Below are 21,569 nucleotides of genomic sequence, written 5' to 3'. Positions count from 1 at the left end.
ACTAAACATCTGAACCAGTATGACACCTTCCTTCAGCACGGCATTGGTGGTTCAGTGGTAGAATTCTCGCCTGCCACGCGGGAGGCCCGGGTTCGATTCCCGGCCAATGCAGCGCTTATTTTTCTTTGCGTCTTTATCCTTTATTTCTAAAATTATTTTTCTTAAATAGCCAGAAATGAGTGTGTGAAGAGAGACTACTTCGTCCAAATATGAGACTGCAGGGTTATCGCATTCATTCCTGCATCCTCGCCAGTTGCCAGCAAGGAGTCTCATGGTTGAGTTAGTTCCTTCACGTACACAGCGACCCCGACCCTTGACTTTTTCTTCCAAGAGGAGCAATCTGGTTGCACTAGGGCTAATTGCTACAGTCTGTCTAAAAACTTAAGACTTTCCACACACGAGAGAGCGGAGGACGAGGGGGGAGGGAGGAGGGGGAAAAGGGAAGCGAGCGGCTGGGAGGAGAGAGGGCTCTAGGCAAAAACCAATCTCCCAGAGCTCCACTTTGGAGCAGAAAGGAACACGTATGGACCACTCCTTTCCCCACATCCTCCACATGGACCAGGTCGTTCAACCTCAGAAAAACATGCTAGAAACCAGTTCTTCTGAGGGCAATCCAAACCAAGAGGATCAGACCATGCTGCTCCCATCAACTGGGGAAAAATTTAGAAGTGTCCCAGTCCCAGTGAAAGCCACTTCTGTTTGCTTCTGCCCACATCTTGAATGCCCAGAAACCCTTCTGAACACAGCTCGAAGTCCCCATCGGTCCACGTGCAAACCTTTCTCTTAAAGTGCTCCAATAGAGGCTAACAGAATTGGATTCAAGCTTCGTAGGCCAGAAGTTGGAGTGAAAAATATGGACTTTAACAACAAAAGTATCAAGACCAAAAGTGTCAAGAACTGACCAACTGTACAGGCCCCCACGTAGCCTCAAAATGCCCTTGTTTTAAAAAAAAAAAAAAAAAAAGCAGGAGCTGGGTGGTGGTGGGGCAAGCCTTTAGTCTCAGGCCTCGGAGGCAGAGGCAGGCAGATCTCTGTGAGTTCATAGACCAGCCTGGTCACTCTCTGTGAGTTCAAGACCATCCTGGTCTACAAGAGCAGCCTCCAAAGCCACAGAGAAGAAACCATTCCTCCCAAAATAAATAAATGAACAAGAAGCGGAATTGATGGCTTCTGAGCCTTTTAACAGAGAAGCCTAGAGTCCCAAAACCAAACTCAAGTTGTTAGTCTTGTTGGCAAGCACCCTTACCCACTAAACCATCTCAGTAGCTCTGTTCTTTTTATTTTTTGTTTTGTTTTGTTCCAGACAGAATCTCACTATGTAGCTCTGGCTGTCCTGGAACTCACTATATAGTCAAAGCTGTCCTGAAACTCACAGAGATCCTACTGCCTTTACTTCCCAAGTGCTGAGACTAAAGGCAAGCACCACTAGCCCAGCCTGCTCTTATTCTTTTAATATCTGATATGTCCTCTATCCAAGGATTATATAGTAAATGAATTTTTGGTTTAGGAAGATAATCCTTGCTGTACTCATTATCTCCAGGAAGGGTGCACCCAATCTTTAATCCCAGCACTTGGGCAACAAAGGCAGGAAGATCTCTGAGTTTGAGGCCCGCCAGGGCTCCACAGTGAGTTCCAGGCCAGCCAGGGTTAAATAGGGAGATCTTGTCTAAAAATTAAATAAACCAATGAGTGGAAGGGAGAGAGATGGATGGGAGCATTAGGGGAAGTTGAAGGGAGTTAGTGGTGAATGGATATGATCAGTATACACTGTATAATGGTATGAAACTTTCAAGGAATAAAAATATTGTCTTAAATGAAATAGCTGCATAGTGGTGGCGCATTCCTTTAATCTCAGCACACAGGAGGCAGAGGCAGGTGGATCTCTGTGAGTTCAAGGCCAGCCTGATCTACAGAGCAAGTTCCAGTACAGCCAGAGTTAAACATAGAAAGCTTGTCTCGAAAAAAAAAAAAAAACAAAATAAATAAATAAAACAAAAATGCAGATAAACACATATAAAACAACTGAATGGGTAAAGTGACTCAGTGGGTAAAGGTGCATGTCACCCACACTGATAGCCTGAGTTTGATCCCCAGGACTCACATAGTAGATGAAGGGAACCAACTCTTGCAAGTTGAAGTTGTCCTCTGACTTCCACACAGGAGCCATGAAATATAGACACTTGTGTGAATGGACACACACACACACACACACACACACACACACACACATGCAAATTAATAAATGTAAAATTTAAATTCTAAAGTAACCACAAAAAATAAGTTTTCCTAAAAATTGTTTTAGGCATGCCAAGCTAAGGACAAGTTGTCATCCAGAAATGTCCCTAGACATCTAGAAAAACATTTTCTGACTCCCCACAGGAGAGGTTCTCCTTGGAAGACTCCCTGACTCTAGGCTGGCAGACGTCAGGTAATGTAGGCTTGATAAGGTGGAATGCACTGACTCAATTCCCTCAGTAACAGACAAGACCTGAGGCTCAAGAATAAGTCACAGAATTGAGCAGCCTGAGTTGCAGAGTGGGCAGCACACTTAGGGAATCTAGATTCCCTTTTCCATCTCAAACAAGTGGATGATCAGTCTCCCTTGCTGACAGGATGGACTCACTGGAAGATGGCCGTGTCCTGTGTCCTCTTCTGGCCTGGATGGGCAGAGCCTGGCCTGGACTCTCCAGCCATGTTCAGTCTGAGGGTGAGAGAAGAGTGGAACAGAAGCCAGGGAATGAAAAATGGACTGTAGGAGGATGGGTCCTGTGCACACAACAATGGGCAGCCTGGTTTTGGAAAAACCCTGGCAACCCCTATCCAGGGCTATGCTCAAGCTCCAGAAGGCCATACTGGAAGTCCCCTAAGGATTCCCTTTGCATCTTTCGAAACAAGAATTTCCTAAGGCTGGAAAGGTTGCATTATTTCCTTCAGACCCAAACCCACCTCGTTGCCCAGGCCCTGGAGTTTAGGGTGGCACCATCAAAAGACAGGAGGAAGAACGTCCGTGGTCCTTGTGTCCTCTGAGGAGACACCCAGTGCTGGGCCCGGCTAAGTCTTGAGAGTCCTCCCACTAGCAGCCCAGGATGGAGAGTGCCCGTGGCAGCCAGCCTTGGCTAGCCTGCCCCTGTCAGACCCACGCCCAGCACCTGCTCCTGAGCTAAGCCTCAAAGAGCCAGGGTTGCTGGGAGCCAGAAGCAAAAGGAACTTTTAGAATGCTATTTTTTATTGTTGGGGGTGAGGCACACACCACAGAGTGCATATGGAGGTGGGACAACTTGCTGGAGTCACAAGATAAAACTCAGCTTGTCAAGCTTGCCCAGCAAGAACATTACCCACTGAGCCATCTTGCTGGCCTGAAAAAGGAACTTGTTTTTCTTTAAATCCTAAATTCACAGGATTTTGGCCTTCAGTCAAATAGCTTCCCAGATTCCAGACAGAGATTTTTGTTTTTTGTTTTCTGTTTTTGTTTTTGTTTTTAACTCGAAGGAGGCACATGCCTGTGCACTCTGACGGCAGGACAAACAGAATGGAGAGTTTAAGGTCAACCTGGACTACAGATCTGTTTAATACAATTTAATAATAACACTACTGGCTTTTCCAATAACCTAAGAGTTGCAGCTCCTTCTGCCCATATGTAATCAAGTCCCATAGTTCAACTTATAGAGGATGCTGATTGTGGATGCCTCCACTTATGGACCCCCACATTTCTGCTCTAACTAGTAGGCCAGGCTGGCCTCTAATTCACAACCCTCTCACCTTAGACAGTCAGCAGAAAGCCACAGGCATTGACCACCACACCAAGGAAAATATTTTAAATACAAAACAACCTCTCAGCTCATATTGTGTGTGTGAGACAGAGACAGAAACAGAGAGACAGAAAGAAACAGACACACACACACACATACAGAGAGACAAAGACAGAGACAGACAGACACACCCACACACACCACCCACACCCACACACACACACACACACAGACACACACACACACACACACACACACACACACACACACACACACACACACACACGGAATACACCCAGAAACCAAAAAGAGGATGTCTTTATCACTCTACTTTATGCCTTTAAAACACTGTTTCTCCATCAGATGGTGGTGGTGCACACCTTTAATTCCCGCACTTGGGAAATAAGGCAGGCAGATCTCTGTGAATTCTAGGCCAGTCTGGTTTACAAAGTGAGTTCCAGGACAGTCAGGGCTAAATAGAGAGATTCTGTCTCCAAAAATCAAAAAACCAAAACCAAAACAAAACAAAAAACCAAACAAACAAACAAACAAACAAACAAGACTGTTTCTCACTGACCCTGGAACTAGGCTGGCAACTAGCAAGCTCCAGCAATTTTTCTGCCCCCCAACCCAAGTGTTGGGACTATAAGCCCTGGTGGTAACTGTTTATTTAGTATTTATTTAGAATAATTTAAAATTTTATTTTATGTGCACTGGTGTGACGGTTTCAGATTCCCTGGGACTAGGGTCACAGACAATAAATGGTAAGCTGCCATGTGGTTGCTTGGAATTGAACTCAGGACCTCTGGAAATGTAGCCAGTTCTCTTAACCTCTGAGCCCTCTCTCTAACCCCTGTTTGTTTGTTTGTTTTTACTTTTCTCTCTCTTTTTTCCATGTGGATGCTTAAACCCACAGGGATGTCTGCTCAATGGAGGAAGTAAAAAAACCCTACATTTCACCCCCAAAGTTGGGCGTGGTTCTTGTTAATGATATGGTAACCTTTTTATCTGTAAAGCTAGACACCAAAATCCCCCAGAATGATTATCCCAGACTCTCCCTCCCTAGACCTTTGTCTTTCAGTCAATAGAACCCATCATTAGGTTCTATCATAGAGTTGTTGCATGTACTTTATAGTCTGCTGACCTCTAATGTTATCTCTTTCAGAGATCATACCAGATCCTAGGCCAATGGTTCTCAACCAGTGGGTCTTGGCCCCTTTGTGTCTGGGGGTGTCGAATGAATGACCTGTTCACAGGGGTTAAATATCAGATATTTGCATTACAATTTATAACAGTAACAATGAAATAATTTTATGGTGGGGGGTCACCACAACATGAGGAACTGTATTAAAGGGCTACAGCATTAGGGAGGTTGAGAACCACTGTCCTAAGCCTTTACTTCTTAAAGGTGTTTCCATGCAGTCATGCCTTAAACTTTATTGTGCACCCAGAACTGGAATGATTGTTGCCTGGAAACTTTTTCCAAATTCTATTGTGTTTAAATATGTGTACAATAAACTGCCTGGCATTAGACTCTCTAGAAATTTGACCAGCCTGATTACTAAGTCAGGCTGAACCAAGTTTTAATTCTCACCTTTTTTTTCTTCCTTCCTTCCTTCCTTCTTTTCTTTTTTTTCAAAACAAGGTTTCTCTGTGTAGCCTGGGCTGTCCTGGCCCTGTAGACCAGGCTGGCCTCAAACTCACCGAGATCTCTGGCCTCTGTCCACCTAGTGCTGAGATCAAAGGTATGCACCACTACCGCCCTGCGGTGTGCACCACTATTGCCTGGCTCATTTTCAATTTTTTGTGGTTTGTTTTCCTGTCTGTCATGATGTTTGCAGGGACAACTGCAGTGCAGGAATTACTCTGGCCCTCTGATCAATCTTTCTACTAACTCTCCAACACACATTTGTAAAAGAAGGGTCATGAGACCCTTCTTAGCATTGCCAATTAAACATACCAGTTAAGCATCAGCTGGAGTCACCTTAAAGAAGAAAACAAAGGAGCTCTGAGTTCTGTAGCCTGCTCCTGGTGGGTAAGCCAGGGCCAAGGAAGCAGAGACCAAAGTTCCTGACCGAGAAAGATCCCACAGTTACTGTTTTGATTATACTGCCTCTGGGTACTGCTGACATGACCACCTCTCTGCCTAGAAATGGTGGGAAGATGGCTCCCTTGGAACCTGTGGGGCTGGCTGGGTTCAACGAACTAAGTAGGAACTTCAGTGAAGAATTGGGACAAGCCTGGGAGGCGGGTGCTGAGGACCATGGATTCCCCCTCACCATCTGGACAGATGGGATCTGGAGGGGGTGTGTGGTCTCAGCTCTGCCACAGATTCTCTTGTGACCTGGAGGTAATGTCCAGTAGGGGGCTGGATCTCTGCAGCAGTTTTGAAGTTCACATGGATAGTAGGGCAAGCAGCCAAGATTCTGAATTGGGGCTCCTTTGAATTGGGGCTCCTTTATCCATTGGTGTGAAATCATAGCAAGATCAGCTGGGATCCCATATTCTCAAGTGCAGGGGCAGGTTTTGTGATTATTAACCTGTGCAATCACAGGTGTCCCATGAGGAGAACTTTCAAGCTTTGTTATTTTGAAATTCTTTCCATTTTTAATTTTTTTGGGGGGGTTTCTTTTTTCTTTTTTTGTTTGTTTGTTTTTTGAGACAGGATTTCTCTGTGGCTTTGGAAGTTGTCCTCAAACTAGCTCTTGTAGACCAGGCTGGTCTCGAACTTACAGAGATCCACCTTCCTCTGCCTCTCAAGAGCTGGGACTAAAGGTGTGCGCCACCACCACCGAGCCCCATTTTTTTTTTTTTTTGTTTTTTTCGAGACAGGGTTTCTCTGTATTGTTTTGGAGGCTGTCCTGGAATTCGCTCAGTAGACCAGGCTGGCCTCGAACTCACAGAGATCCGCCTGCCTCTGCCTCCTTTGTACTGGGATTAAAGGCGTGCACCACCAATGTCCGGCTCCCATTTTTAATTTTTAAAATTGCATGTATTTGTTTGTATATGTGTGTGTATATGTACATCTTCACACTTGGGCCACTGAATGTTTATGAAGGTCAGAGAAGAACTCTCAGGAGTCAGTTTCTCACTATGTGGAACCAAACTGAGACAGATCCTATGTTCCTGAAAGAAGCTGAAAATGCTTCTTTCTATCTTCCTTTCCCAGCCTTCCTTAAAGTCAAGACCTGAGCACCTGACTTAGGACTTCCAATCAGACCCATAAACCCAGCTTTAAAAATGGTGACATACGCTGGGCAGTGGTGGCACACACCTTCAATGCCAGCATTTGGGAGGCAGAGGTAGGTGAATCTCAGTGAGTTCAAGGCCAGCCTGGTCTACAAAGTGAGTTCCAGGGGGCTGGAGAGATGCCTCACAGGTTAACAGCACTGGCTGGTGTTGTTTCCCTCTTTTCCCTGGAGAAGCAAAACACACCCTCCTTTACTATGGAGTTCAGGCTGGCCCAGAATGCAAAATCTTCTTGCCTTAGATCCCCAAACACTGAGATCACAGACACTAAACCCAGGTTACAAGCAGAACTTTTTGGAAGAACCAGATCCAGTTCCTACTGCTTATCAGGTCTGCCAGTGCAGGAAGGAAGTACTGGGCTATTTATATTTATATAATGTATGTGTGCCCGTGGCAGTCACAGGACAACGTGCGGGAGTCAGCTCTCTCCTTCCACCATGAGAGTCCCAGGCATTGAGCCTGGTCACCATACTTAACAGCAAGTGTCTGCATCTGCTGAATTATCTTGCTGCCCTGACTTTATTTGTTTGTTTGTTTTTAAAGCAGAGTTGTACATCATAACCCATATTGGCCTTGAATTTACTATATACCCCAGCTGTCCTTGAGATAACTGAATTCCTCCAGCCTTAGCCTTCTGAGTGCTGGAATTACAAGGACTGAGCCACCACATCTGGCAACATAATGAATTTCTATATTCTGGGGAATCAGACATCCTGGTCTAGAAGAGCTTGCCACATCATGGAAAAATAAAAGTCCCCAGATGCAATTCCACAGAGATAGGCATATGGTAAGCCAAGTCCTGTAAATTTTCCAGAATTTACTATGAAAATCCACTATGAGCACAAAATCTTTCTGAAAAGCTTATTGAAAACCTGTAATTCTTTTTCTTTTTCTTTTTTTTTCCCCAAGGCAGGGTTTGTCTGTATTGTTTGTCTCTAGACCAGGTTGGCCTCGAACTCACAGAGATTCATCTGCCTCCCGAGTGCTGGGATTAAAGGCGTGCGCCACCAGAAACCCTGTATGTTTCCCTAGGATTGGTGACTACATGGAATATATGTCTCCACCCCATGATGACACCTTAGCGGTGTCCACTGTACATCTGCTACCTCTCAAAACCCAGTCTCCTGAGCACAGATATTGGGGTGGAAGGATCTGGCGCCTGAGGTCCCCCTTCCTCCAGCCTCTGTGGGCACGCTACGGTTTCCAACACGCCTGCCCACCGAGGACCAACACTGGAACATGCAACTCCCCTAGCAAGAGTTAGGGCTAGGGGAAGAACTCAAGGAGCTGTGGGAGGGACTGAATTACCGGGAAGTGGGCGGGCCTCTCACTCTAGGGAGGTGGGGTCAAGGCGGGGGCGGGGCCTCTTCGTTTGGTACATGAATCCTGAACACTTTTAAAGTGGCTTCACATCTCTGTCGTCCCAAGTGGACTCTTAACTACAGGCCTGGGGGCCAACGCAAGAAGGTAAGGCCCTCCTGCCTCCAAGCAGGCATCGCAAGCGGCGGGCAATGCTTCAGGCATAGTTCTGGCAGACTTTTATCGACTGGAGAAAACAGATGAGCTGACCTAGAAGAGTTTGCCACACCAAGGAAAAGTAAAGTCCCCAGATGAGATTCCACATATATAAGCATGTGATAGGTCCCTCAGGTGTCCACACTGTGAGCGAGGGGTCAGTTCTTCCTGTGTGCCCCCTGGCTTCACCAGACAGGTTAAATCAGTGAAAGAAAACTGAAGCATTAAGTGATACCAAACTGACTAGGTTTGTTTCTCAGCTATGCTGCTTTGGGCACGTTACTCAACCTCTCTGCTGGCGTTTCTTCAGCTGTAAAATGATACGGTGATGTGTGCTAGTACTCCACAGGCGGAGACAACACACGCTCCTCAGAGTTTCAGGGTTTTTGTTTGTTTTTAACCTTGCTGCTCAAGGCACAATGCTGAGAGCTGCTAGAAGCAAAAGAAAAGAGGAGAAAGAGGCCCTTGAGTAAATTCAAGGCCAGCCTGAAATTGGCCAGCACAACAGAACAAAGCAGTAGCTTCAACGATGATACAAAAACAAAACAAAAGACACACAGGGAAAACAAGACAATTTTGATCAATTGCAAAGCTAACTGATTCATTACTTCATTTAATCCTTTGTAAAGGCTCTGGCCTGGAAAATTCCAGCTTCCCAAGGAGTTTGGTCCAAATGAAGCAGAGCAACTTCTGGCAACTGGCTCTGGCTTTTGCTTCAGGGGCCCATGGAAGCCCGTCTTTCCACTCAAAAGCAGGCTGAGGGTCCCTGGCTCTTCTCTTCCCATGCTAGACTCCTTTAGGACCCCCTATACATTTCTCATGGTGATGCAATGCTACCCTTACCCAGTGTCCAGCATTGTGCAAGTTCTGAGGCCTCTTTAGATGTGGTATATTCAGTTCCAGCCCAGCCCTGGTTTCACACAGGTGAGCAGTCAGACAAACTAACTTGTGCACTCAGGGGCTGGCGGGAGAGCTGCCTGGCCAGGCTCAGGGCCCTGGCTCCCACAGGGAGATGTGCTTCTTAGCTGGAAAGGAAGCATAACAGAGTGAGTCCTCCTAGGAGGGGGACTCTGATGTACTCATTTAGAAGTAGCCATGGCTGTGTTCTCTTAAGAACTCCAAATTCAAATAGGTGGATGCTGGGAGCTTGGATGTTCCAGGTTTTACTTCCCCTCCTCCATAGCTTATTGGGCTGTAGGCAATTAGGGAACAGTAAGGAATCTGATAGATCCCCAGGTGATAGCTTTCATGATTGGAGGAGAGGGACCCTGGAGAACTCCCCAGCAAGATGTGGGTCCAGTCATGTTTCTCTGCATGGGCATGATATGCAATGCTGGGCTATCATCCTCTCGAATCAGACAGCTGTAAATACAAGGCCCAGAGCAGGAAACTCTCTCTGACTCTGTGTGCCCGGACACACGCTGTTCCTATGATTTGGATATCCAAGCAACTTAGAGCAGACCGTTAGCACTAAGGGGTCAGGTATCAGAGGAGGGAAGCTGAGGGCATGGTCTCACCAAACTGACAGATGTAACGGTTCCTAGTTTTACAGCGTTGGTCATTCCAGTTGAAGGCAGCAGATGCCTGCATCTCCACACAGTTCCCAAACCTGCAGGGCCAGGATAAAGAGTGCTTAAGTAGAGGAATGAAACTGGGAATCTAGCAGAGTCTTTAACCCTAACCCCTTTAGGCCACCTGCATCTGTGAGACCCAGGTGTTTCTCATGCAGTGGGGCTGCTGGGAGCCAGGGCCTTTCTGTTCCCCAGACACCACAGGTCTCCACGGAGACTGGGAAGTCCCTCTAGCGCCCCACTCAGCCCAGTCCAGCACTTAGCCACAGCGAGAATAGACGAGCCCACACCCTTCTGCCACCAAGAGAATACATGCCGAAAGTCCCGTCAGGCCTGACTGCAACGAGGGTGTGCTGTGAGAGGTATTTGGAGCCCTTGGTGACCCTATAGACTCACCACCTCTGTCCCTGTCATGGCACTCCTGGGCTTTGAAGACCAGGGCGATGCCACATAGCCAGAATGTTCTCTGTACAGAACAGCTGGTGGGGTATCCATGATGAATGCAGATGGGTAGATGCCAGAAATGACGTATTGGTGCAGGCAGCCGGCAGATAAGGGAGTGGGTTACAGGCAGCAAGTACAAATGGTAATGACATATGGATGCAAACTTCTCGAGTCCCCTCTCCTATGTAATGTGCTTTCTGTGCCTTCCTTACCTCGGCCCCGTGTCTGCATCAGCTGGGTCCAGGCTTCCCTAAAACCAGTTAAAGTCTAAACCATCATAGGCTGGGTGAAGGTTCTTCAGTGGCATCTGAAGCTCAACCAGACAGGCCCAAGTGGGAAGTGGGCTTAGGGGAGGGTAAGCATCCCGGACTCACCCCTGGTTGTCAGGCTGCCCAAAGGCAAAACTGGTGAAGGACCGGTGTTCTCCAGTAGTCCAGCGGAAGGAGTCTTTAGCTGCCTTGTAGGTGAGACCTGGACCAGGGTAGCCAAGGTTGCCCACCATCTGAGAGTCCTAGCCTGCTGCCTAGTACCTTTTATGTTCCCAGATGTTAAACTTCTCTTTCCAGAACCTTCCCCACCCTGTGGTTCTTCCCTCCCTGCAGCCCTCTTCCCTGGAAGGAAATCATCCTGATGACTGACCCATCCCAGGCTCCATACCCCTGCTATCTGCTAGTAGGTGATGTGGGTTGCCACAGTCCACCTGGAGCCTTGTGGGGCTTCGGTCCTCCCCTTTACCATATCCTTCAACTGCCAAGCACTTACCAATCCAGAAATTCCTGGTCTCAAAGTCACTGTCAGTCACTTCGTTGGTGGTCTCCAGGCGGCCCAGGTAGAAGGCAAGGATGTCTTGTACTTTCTGGCTCTCGATCTGGGCTAGTACCCCACCTTTTCCCTGTAACCCCACTCTGGGTCATATGGGACACACTGTAGAGCTCAGGCCCAGAACTGTGTACCCATTCTGTTGTCCCACCACGGCCAGGATCCCAAATGTGTGTGCTGGCACACTAACCACTTCCAGTTTGGAGTAGTTAGCTGGAAGTTGGGGTACCTTAAACTTAGCTCAGCCTGGTGCAAGAGGGTAAGGATTCTGCAGTCAGCATACAAACTCGGGCTTTCCTGTTCCATCCCCAACAACCATCCTGCCTTTAAGAATGGAAATCCATTTTTTCTCCCCTGCCAGACTCCCCTCTGTGTGCACATGAACCCAATTGGCAGTTTATATGCCCAAGCGTGGTCCTGCTCTCACAAGAGTCTTGTCTCAATAACATGGCATCTTGAATATATTTAGGCCAATTGTCAGTATTAGCAAGTCAAGAAATACCAAGGGATACCTGTGTTTCTGGCTTCAGAAAACCATGTGTTCTGACCCTCCTGAGCTAGCATCCCAGCATGCCCACCACTAGCTGGAGCTGCGTCAAGACAGCTCTTTCCATAGGCCTTGTTCCTGGGTGTTAAGTGGGCTCCTGACTTGTATGAGTCTTAAACCTACGACTCCTGCTTTATCCTAATGAAGAGAGCCAGGCCAGGGGAAGTTGAAGAAACCATGTCTTGGTCCAAAGCCACCCAATCACGACTCTGTTTGAGACCCTGGGAAGGCAAGGGCCAACCCTCACCTGACATTTCATCTTGGCTCCGTAATAGGTGTCTGCCTCGGAAGACACCATGAAGCAGTCTCCATCAATCCTCAGGTCACAGGTGTGAAAAGGAAAGTGCACCTTGGCTGGCAGGAGGGACAGGAAAGCCCAAGTTTGTATGCCGACTGCAGAATCCTTACCCTCTCCCTCCAGGCTAGCTAAGTTTAAGGTACCCCAGCTTCCAGCTAACTACTCCAAACTGGAAGTGGGTAGAAGTCAGTAGTGTGCTGGTAAACTTGCAAGTGTGAGAATCTCAAGGGGGGGGGCTGGGGAATCTAGGGCTGCTGAGATGATTCAGTGGGTAAAGCGCTTGCTGCCCAGTCTGATGTTCTGGGTTCAGTTCCCAGGGCCCACATGGTGGAAGAAGGAGAGAATTGTCCTCTCACATCCACACCTGCTGTGTCACACACACACACACACACACACACACACACACACACACACACACACGTCATTTAAAAAAAGGGAGCAGTAGTGACACATACCCTTAGTCCCAGAATTCAGGAAGCAGAGGCAGGTGGGTTTCTGAGTGAGGCCAGCCTGGTCTACAGAGTGAGTTCCCTGACAGCCCTGTCCCCAACACAAAAATCTATAACTTGTAGCATTTGCCAATTCCATTGGTATAAATATCCCACTGCGGCCAATTTGAGGATATCCCTGTGTTTCTCCTGAGCAAGGAGTTGGTAATAGCTCGACACATGGACTCTTAGGAGCTGGTAAAATCAGATGCAGCCTTCCTCCCACCCCACTGAAGAGGGTTCTGAGAGCAACCTCGAGTTGAAACTCACTGGCACACTGGGCTCCCCCATAGCCGACATCACAGATGCAGGAACATTCTTCTTCCCGGAATCGGCCATGCACACACTGCACACTGCACCTCACTGCCGAGACAGGCCAGCCACAGCTAGAAGCTCTCCCAGAGACACAGCCTGCAAGGGCAGGCTTCCAGCTCCTGCCATGCTTGGCTGCTTTGGTTTGGTTCTCGTTGTAGAGAGAAGCAGACTGAGGTTCAGAAGGCCACGGAGCAGTGGGACAAGAGGGACCCCTTCTGCCTCCTAATTCTATCTTTGTTTCAATAGATAGTCTGAAGGGCCAAACCTGATTCTTTTTATTTTTTTTAAGCCAGAGTGTTACTCTGTAGCCCTATAGCTTACTATATAGCCTAGGTTGGCCTGGAGCTCATGACAGTCCTGCTGCCTCAGTCTCCCAAGTACTAGGATTATAGCCCTAAGCATTTTAAATTGTATGTATAGCTTAGGGTATGGCACACAGCTGGGCCCAGTGAGTTTTTTATGAATGAATGCACAAAGTCTGAAAACCCAGTAATCAATACTTTAAATGCACTTGAGACGCCCTCAGAACACTCTGAATCTTGGGCCACCTCAGCCCTCCAGCTGCAGGACACACCACTGGAAAGATGTACACCCACCCAGGTGCATCCCCTCAGGGCAGCCTGAATAGGCACTGAGTCCTCACCTTGGCAGTACCTCCCTGTGTAGCCCGGGGGACAGTGACAGTGACAAGTGCTAATGTTGAGATGGCCATGATTTCTGCAGCTCACGCGACATGGGTTTCTGGGAACCTCTGGTGAGAAGAGTAGGTAATTCTGAGAAGGGGCCTCTCTCTCCAGCAGGTCAGGCAGAATCTTTCCAGTCTGCTGAGGCCAAGACTTCCGGGACAGCCTCTCAGACTGCTTGGTCCCACCGATTCTAAGCCCTTTGTGCCCCTGCTGTTCCAGATACTCACCACAGAGGCCCCCTGCGTGATCCCAGGCTTTGAAGCAGCCGGAGACGCTGGCTGTGCAGAGCGAACACCAGGGGCCTTTCTTATACGGGGCGATCGTCTTCCCGTTGACATCCCAGTTGCCTCTGTGAGAGCAAGCATCAGAGGGTCTGGAGAACCTGGCCTTGGGCGGGGCAGGAGCAGGCGCTTTGGACGGAGTTGAGGCAGGGCCTTTTACGGGGAGGAATGGGTCCTGGATGCCTTCCCCATGGGCTCCTTTAGCACCTCAAGCCCAGTCAAAGATTCAGGGGGCTGGATGTGGCAGAGAGACCAGCAAGGAAACAAAAGATGACTTCTGTGTGGATCGATCGTGGATACATGCCCTCAGAACAGAAAGGCCTGCACTTCATGGCCGGACACTTTGTATCCTCTTCCTTTCCCCAAGAGGTAAAGGCGTTTTGGGTGGCTGCCGTGCATAGCTCACCCTGAGAGGAAGTCATCCATCCACTCTGCCTCTTCAGCCTCCCTGCCCTTCCACCCCACCCGGCCGCCAGTTATCACTCAGCCTATGGTGAGGGGCTTACCCGGGGGAGTAGACACAGACAAAGGCTTCCATGGCTGCCTGGTCCACAGAGCACAGATGCCTCCCACAGCCCAGCTGGCTGGAGGTGGCCCACACAAGCTGCAGAGAAGACAATGGTGCAGAGACCCTTTCAGACTAGCCTTACTTCAGTCTGGGGGATTGCAGCGCAGGCAATGGCACCTGGGGAGGCTTTGGTCTCCTTTACCTCCCTGGGGCCCAAGGAACAGCAGCTCTGCTGAGCAGAGCCATCAGAGTTGAGAGAAGCTTTTGGAAGGCAAGGGTTTTGAAGGTTACTAAGTGTTGGAAGGAGGGAAGATTGTGAGCAGATGGAGAGAGTGACAAAAGAAGGATATCAAGGACCGTGTGTAAGATTGGGAAAATGGCCACAGCCTTCCCTTCTCCCTCTACCAGTGGCATATCTGATATTTACATTACAATTCATAACAGTAGCAAAATTACAGTTATGAAGTTGCAATTAAATAATTTTATGGTTGGGGTCACCACAACTTGAGTAACTGTGTTTAGGGTATTGAAGCATTAGGAAGGTTCTAGGAAATCGCTATGTAAACAGGTTGGCCTCAAACTCATAGACTTCCACCTGCCTCTGCCCCCCCCCAGATGTTGGAATTAAAGGCATGTTCCATCATGCTCAGTTTATAGACTGTTCTTTTCTTCTGGAGGGTTAATCCAGGGCCTGGCACATACTAGGCAAGGGCTCTACCATTGAGCTACATTCCCCAAGTCTACTAACCTGTACTTTTTTTTTTCCTAAAGGAAAACCTCATATCATTTAGGTTAGCCTCAAATGCTCTGTGCACCCAAGGATGACTTTGAACTCCTGATCCTCCAGCCTTTACCTCCTAAGTACTAGGATTATAGGCATGCTCCATGTCTTGCTTTAATGTAATGTAATTTTTTTTTTGGTATTTACGAGACATAAACCGGGTTTCTCTGTATTGTTTTGGAGGCAGTCGGTCCAGCCTGGCCTCAAACTCACAGAGATCCCCTTGCCTCTGCCTCCCGAGTGCTGGGATTAAAGGCGTGCGCCACCACCGCCCGGTAATTTTTAAGTTTATAATTTTAGAGCTAGAGGTATAGTTCAGTGGTAAAGTGTTCTCCATCATGTGCAAGTCCCTGGGTTGAATCCCTAGGACCACACATACACAAAATTAAATGAAAAAAAAAAAAAGAGGAGAAAGGGACTGGAGAGATGGCTCAGAGGTTAAGAGCACTGGCTGCAATTCCAGAGGTCTTGAGTTCAATTTCCAGTGGCTCATAGCCATCTGTAATGAGATCTGGTGCCCTCTTCTGACATGCAGGCGGAATACTGTATACATAATAAATAAACAAAGCCTAAAAAAAAAGGAAAAAGGATAAAATATAATTTAAGGAAATAAATCCCCATATCATCATTGAAAACAAAACAAACAACAACCAAAAAACAGCCTAAGTAACAATAAAAACACTAATATAAAATTTATGGCAGATGGTGGTGGCTGATGCCTTTTTTTTTTTGTGTGTGTGTGTGTGTATACAGTCTTCTGCCTGCATGCCAGCAGAGGGCACCAGATCTCATTCAAGGTGTGGTTGCCTGGAATTGAACTCAGGACCTCTGGAAGAACAGTCAGTGCTCTTAACCACTGAGCCATCTCTCCAGCCCGGCTGATGTCTTTAATACCAGAATTTGGGAGGCAGAGGCAGGTAGAGCTCTGTGAATTCGAGGCCAGCCTGGTCTAAGAAGCTAGTGCCAGGACAGCCAGGGCTACACAAAGAAACCCTGTTTCAAAAAACAAACAAACAAAAAACCCTTATGGGATGGGGCAGGAGGATGGCTCGGCAGTTAAGAACACTGGCTTCTCTTTCAAAGGACCAGGGTTCAGTTCCCAGCACCCACATGGCAGTTCATAACAGTCTATAACTCTATTTCCAGAGGATCTGGCACCCTCATTCAGACATACATGCAGGAAAAACCCCAAGGTACATTAAAAAAAAATAAAAACAAAGTGTATGGGAAGAGGCTGGCCATGATGGCGAACACCCCGTCGGCACAGCACTGGAAGCTGGAGACAAGCGGCTTACCAAGCCGCGGTCACCCTGGGCTGTGTAGTGAGACCCTGCTCAAAGAAACAACAACACAGAGTGGTGCATTCTGCACGTGAGAGGTTGAGACAGGAGGATTGAAGTGAGCTTGAGGCCAGCCTGGCCGTGTTGGAAGACCCTGTTTAAAATGGAAATGTAGAGGGGAAAGGAAACAAATTTAAAAGTTCAAAATTCTTAAATTCATATAACAGAAATATTTAAAAAGACTAATATGGGACTGGGGCTGTAGTTCTGTTGGGAGAGTGCCTGCCTAGCATTGTAAAACCAGGTATGGTGGCACTTGCCTGTCACCCTAGCACTTGGAAGCAAAGGACCAGAAGTTCAGGTCACCCTTAGAGTATCTATAAGCCTGGAATACTTGAGACCCTGTGTCAAAAAAAAAAAAGACTTCAAAACAAACAAACAAACAAACAAAACCAAAATGACTTCATATTAATGAGATAAAAATCCACATCAGGCTGGGCGTTGGTGGCATACCCCTTTAATCCCAGCATTCGGGAGACAGAAGCAGGCTGATCTCTGTGAGTTTGAGGCCAGCCTGGTCTACAGAGCGAGTTCCAGGACAGACTCCAAAACAATACAGAGAAACCCTGTCTCGAAAAACCAAAAAAAAAAAAAAAAAATCCACATCAGAAGACAAGAAGAGGTGGAATAGTAGCTTACCCCTGTAATCCAATACACACACACACACACAAAGCATACAAACAAACAAACAAACCACAAAACAGTGGGCCAGAGAGATAGCTCAGGAGGTAAAAGTGCCAACTACCCAAGATCCAACCCCCCGGAATTGTCCTCTGACCTCTGCATGTGTGTGGAGGCATACACATAAATAAGCAAATAAAATATTAAATGAAAGGATGACTGGGAAGACCATGGCCTAGGTACATCAGCAATACACTCACCTGTGTGTAGTGTGTACAGGTGGCGTTGTGGGCACACTCAGCATCCCCATGTCTATACTGAAGTCCTTCAGCGAACCAGAGGTTGACCACTTCGACAAAGGATGCTGAGCCCACAGGCAATAGCTGCACATTCCAGCCCACTTGCGGGATGTGCTGTGGGGCAGATACCAGGTCCGGGGTGACTGAAGTGCCACAGAGGGCTGCTCTGGCTTGAGCTGCTTGGGCCAGGCTCTCACTCCAGTCCTGGGAGTGGCAGAAACAAAGACATCGTCAGGTGGTGTATTCATTTTTTCCCTTTCCAGTTGCCATGTGACAAAAGCAGCTTAGGGGAGAGACAGTTTACTTGGCTCAAATTCCAATTCATCCCCACAGAGAAGACAAGGAGGCAAGAACTTGAAGTTGTTGGTCACAACCAGTCAAGAGCAGAGAGAGAACGAGTCAAGCATGCTACGCTCAGCTCACTGCATCCTTTTCCCTGGTGCTACGGTCTAGGACTCAAGCCCAGGGAATGGTGCCACCCACTGTTTCTTTTTTTTTTTTTTTTTTTTGGTTTTTCGAGACAGGGTTTCTCTGTGGCTTTGGAGGCTGTCCTGGAACTCACTTTGTAGACCAGGCTGGCCTCGAACTCACAGAGATCCGCCTGCCTCTGCCTCCCGAGTGCTGGGATTAAAGGCGTGTGCCACCAACGCCCGGCTCCCACTGTTTCTTTTTTCTTGGTATTTTGTTTTTGTTTGTTGGTTGGTCGGTCTGTTTTTGGTTTTTTGAGACAGGGTTTCTCTGTTGCTTTTTGGCTATTGTCCTGGAACTCGCTCTGCTGGTTTTGAACTCAGGGATTAAAGGCACGCACCACCACCGCCCAGTTTCTTGGTGTTTTTAGACAGCTTCTATCTGTGTAGCCCTGGCTGGCCTAAAACTCTCAGAGACGAGCCTGCCTTTGCTGGGATGAAAGGTGTGTGCTAATGTGCTCAGTTAGTACCACCCACTTTTAAACTGGGTCTTCCTATGCCAGTTAATGCGTCGAGACTGTCCGCCACAGATGCACCCCCAGGTCAACCTAATATAGACAATCACTCAGTGAAATTCTTTCTCAGGTGATTCTATTCAAGTTGCCATAATCAACACTAACCGTTACAACTGGCCTTTGGGTAAGAGGGAAGCTAATGGCAATGAGTCATCTCCCACTTCTCTGAGCATCTGTGGGGTGCCAGGTCATACTGAGCAAAGAGCTGGTTTCCTTACTGCAGAGTCACAGTGGGTTCTGGAGGGGCCTCCGGAGCTGCCCAAGGTATGTCAGGAAAGCAAATTGTGCCTCCTTCTTCCTGAGTCTTGCAACGACATCCTTAGGCCCTGCCTAGGGAACATCACCAGCGCAGGCAAGGGGATGATTTCTCTGTCATGTTCCCCATCTTGTAATATGAGCCTGGACAGTACCTGACTTGCAGGATGGCTAGCTCTGTGTTTTCTTTAAGAGCTGTCTCTGGCCACAGTCAGAACTCTGCTGCTCCCATCTGCCCAAATGTGATTTCTCCAGGCCTTTGACCGAAGGGCCCTGAGAAAGGGACAAACCACCAGCCAGCTAATCATAACCCTCAGGGTCCTGGGTGTGGAAGGACTCACTGCCAGGTATTACCACTTGGAAGACCTGGCTGCTCAGGACAGGAGGCATGAGTTGGAGACAGAGCCATGCAGAGGAGGGCAGGGGAGAGAAGCAGACCGCTCCCTCCTGGCCCTCCCCCACCTCCTGGGAAACTGACCCCTGAGCTCTCAAGGTCGCCACCCACTGTGGCTGTCAGCCTCAGTGGACTTTATGGGAGGCAGCCATGGGGAACCTTGCCCTCCCTTTCCCATTCCACCCTTGTTCCCGGGTCTGTTCACATGGGCTGGGTCTACTGGTGTCCCAGACTATGAAGGCAGCATGTCTGAGCCCCCATGATGATCAGCCCCAACCCTGCAACCTCAATCATGGAGCTTCTAAACTGCAAATAAGTGAATGAGTGAAGAACTTGGGAGAGGCCCCTAATACTTGCTAGACAAATCCTGGTCACATACCAGTCCCCCACAGCCCAGCGGGACGCTGCTCCCTCCCTGCTCTTCACCTCTCTGTTTCTGTTGGACTCCTTTGTGGAGCTCCTTTTCCCTGGAGGAGAGAAGCCTGGCTCCTCCATATTTGTTGATCTCCGTGGCAACAGGATGCCAGGAAAGGCAGGTTGGTCCTTTATTGAGTGTGAGTTGCTGAGGGCCCTGACCTCAGTACTAAGGGCTTTCCCTGAAGAAAGAAGCTACATAGTCCTCCAGCAACCAAGACCATGGTGCCCCCAGTGAAAGGGGATCTGGCACTGGCAAGGCCTCCTGAGCTCACTTTGGAGCTCAGGACCTCTGGCAGCCCTCTCGATACAGAGTGGTTGGGCATACTCACCATTCTCTGCATGTTGGCTGCAGGAGGCTGGACTTGGCTGCGCAGACGGTTGTGTAGGGAGAGGATTAAGAAACTCTCCTTCCTGCTCAGGGCTGGAGGCCAGGAGAGAAGGTTAGGTTGATGACCAGCAGCACCTGGGACTTCTCCATAGCCAGGCAAGAGTGCTGTCCCACCCAGGGACACAGATCTGAGATGAGGGGGGACAGTGGTAGGTGGGTAGGGGAGAACTCCCAGTACAGAGATGGAGGGAGGCCGGGAGAGAGACAGGGAAGTGCGTGAGGACAGACCAAGCGTAGAGCGATGCTGTGAGCTTGTGGCTTGTGGGTAGGGGATGATGTGGGAAGTAGGAGACCCAGCCCTGGACTAGAAGCAGTGCTAGCAGCGGCTCCTTTCTCCCATTGTGCTTCTTCTCAGGTCTCAGCTGCAGGCTGTCACCAGTACCTTTCCCTAACTCCTGGACCCATCTGCTTCTTCCTTCTTCCTCCCCGGTATCCTTCCCCCATGCCCCTCTGGATTGTCGTAATGGGTCCCCCATCATATCACATGAGTCCTGGGTACCTGACCTTTGGCATCCCTTCTTCAGGCTCACAATAGCACCCCTACTCCCATTTTTGCCCGTGTATCCCTTACCTTGGAGAGCTGGAACTGGTTCTGGCATTTGGGGTGCTGGCACCTCTGTGCAGGTGATGCCAAGGAGAGACAGGAGCAGAAGCAGGAGACCAAGCCATTGGCTCTGGCCTCCCCGACCCAGGGAGAGCTCTGGATGAATCCTTGGCCTGCCTGGTGCTGCAGACATGGCTTCTCTCAGCATTCCAACTAACTTCCCAGGCTTCCTGAAGCTATTCACAGTCTGAAGGAGTCAGGCTAAGCTGCCAGACAAAAGGAGGAGGCTAGTGAGTCATCATTGTGTCCAAACAGCCTCCCCTCAGTGGTGCACCGGCTTCAATGGAGACATAGAGCCCTTCTGAATGCCGCCTGCCTCCAGCTTCCGTGTCTGCTCCACAACAGCAAGCAGAGCAGTGTGCACTGACCCTGTGGCCCCTGCTAATCATTGTAGGATTATTAGCACCCTCGGGGAGCCCCCAAAGACCCTGCTGATTGGCCTACAGACATTCCAGGACTGTGGATTAGCGACCGATGGCTTTACCCTGGCAGGGACAATGTCCCCCAAGCCCATGGACAGCTTCTATTCCCCAGCTCTACTCGTGGGGTGGAGGCTGGGACTTTGGCAGGGAGCCCATAAAGCAAGCAGGAACTGGGCAAGACCCCAGGGGAGTTCTTTCCTTTCTTGGGAAGCTCATCCCAAACACCCAGCCATGAATTAAACATAAGGCAGGAAGTAACTATTCACCAGACAGGTGCCACTGGTGGGATCGTAGAAGAGTGAGCTGAGCCGCATTTTCAGGAGGAAAGGTGTGCCTTACAGGGATACTTCTGGGCAGTGTGAGAGGACCAGGCCAGCTCCAGGGCCCACCATGCTTACCCATGTGACTTTGGGCCAAGACAGGGGCAAGGCAGACAAAGAGGAGGGCGTGTGATGGATGCCCTTGGCTGACTTGAGTCCTGCTGGGTACAAGCCTGCCTCTAAACAAACAGACCACAGTGGAACAGGAAGACAGCAAATTGCCATGGTGTTTGGGGCCTAGCTGAAGCCTACATAATCCCTCCAGAATCTATGAAG

At 48.7% G+C, this 21,569-nt stretch overlaps 1 protein-coding gene and 1 non-coding gene across 5 annotated transcripts; one reads left to right on the top strand and one right to left on the bottom strand.

Annotated features, from left to right (window-relative positions):
• The first annotated feature begins 40 nt into the window (after positions 1 to 40).
• Positions 41 to 111, top strand: Trnag-gcc. The gene has a single exon. It is a non-coding gene; the product is annotated as a tRNA-Gly (tRNA).
• Positions 112 to 2,304: 2,193 nt separating this feature from the next.
• On the bottom strand, positions 2,305 to 20,976 carry Clec18c (C-type lectin domain family 18 member C). 4 transcript variants are annotated; one of them, XR_005873499.1, is made up of 15 exons: positions 20,519 to 20,976; positions 19,889 to 19,980; positions 17,473 to 17,715; positions 14,469 to 14,566; positions 13,909 to 14,030; positions 13,639 to 13,746; positions 12,951 to 13,043; positions 12,142 to 12,248; positions 11,291 to 11,420; positions 10,903 to 10,999; positions 10,741 to 10,778; positions 10,481 to 10,563; positions 10,031 to 10,122; positions 9,357 to 9,538; positions 2,305 to 2,701 (listed from the first exon to the last, which is right to left on the bottom strand). XR_005873499.1 is itself a non-coding variant. In XM_040736831.1 (14 exons), exons 1-13 carry the CDS (start codon positions 20,697 to 20,699, stop codon positions 10,072 to 10,074), a joined length of 1,443 nt encoding a protein of 480 aa, XP_040592765.1. In that variant the 5' UTR covers positions 20,700 to 20,976; the 3' UTR covers positions 9,094 to 9,538; positions 10,031 to 10,071. The 4 variants fall into 4 exon arrangements, 3 of the variants coding, with proteins under 3 accessions (XP_040592765.1, XP_040592775.1, XP_040592769.1); XM_040736831.1 differs by lacking the exon at positions 2,305 to 2,701 and having other exon boundaries at positions 9,094 to 9,538; XM_040736841.1 differs by lacking the exons at positions 2,305 to 2,701; positions 10,481 to 10,563; positions 10,741 to 10,778 and having other exon boundaries at positions 9,094 to 9,538; positions 20,519 to 20,974.
• Between the last annotated feature and the right edge of the window lie 593 nt (positions 20,977 to 21,569).

Source organism: Mesocricetus auratus, unplaced genomic scaffold (assembly GCF_017639785.1).
Source record: "Mesocricetus auratus isolate SY011 unplaced genomic scaffold, BCM_Maur_2.0 Super-Scaffold_6723, whole genome shotgun sequence".
NCBI classification, from domain to species: domain Eukaryota; kingdom Metazoa; phylum Chordata; class Mammalia; order Rodentia; family Cricetidae; genus Mesocricetus; species Mesocricetus auratus.
Note: the sequence above shows the minus strand (reverse complement) of the source record. Positions and strands in the feature narration are given on the sequence as shown.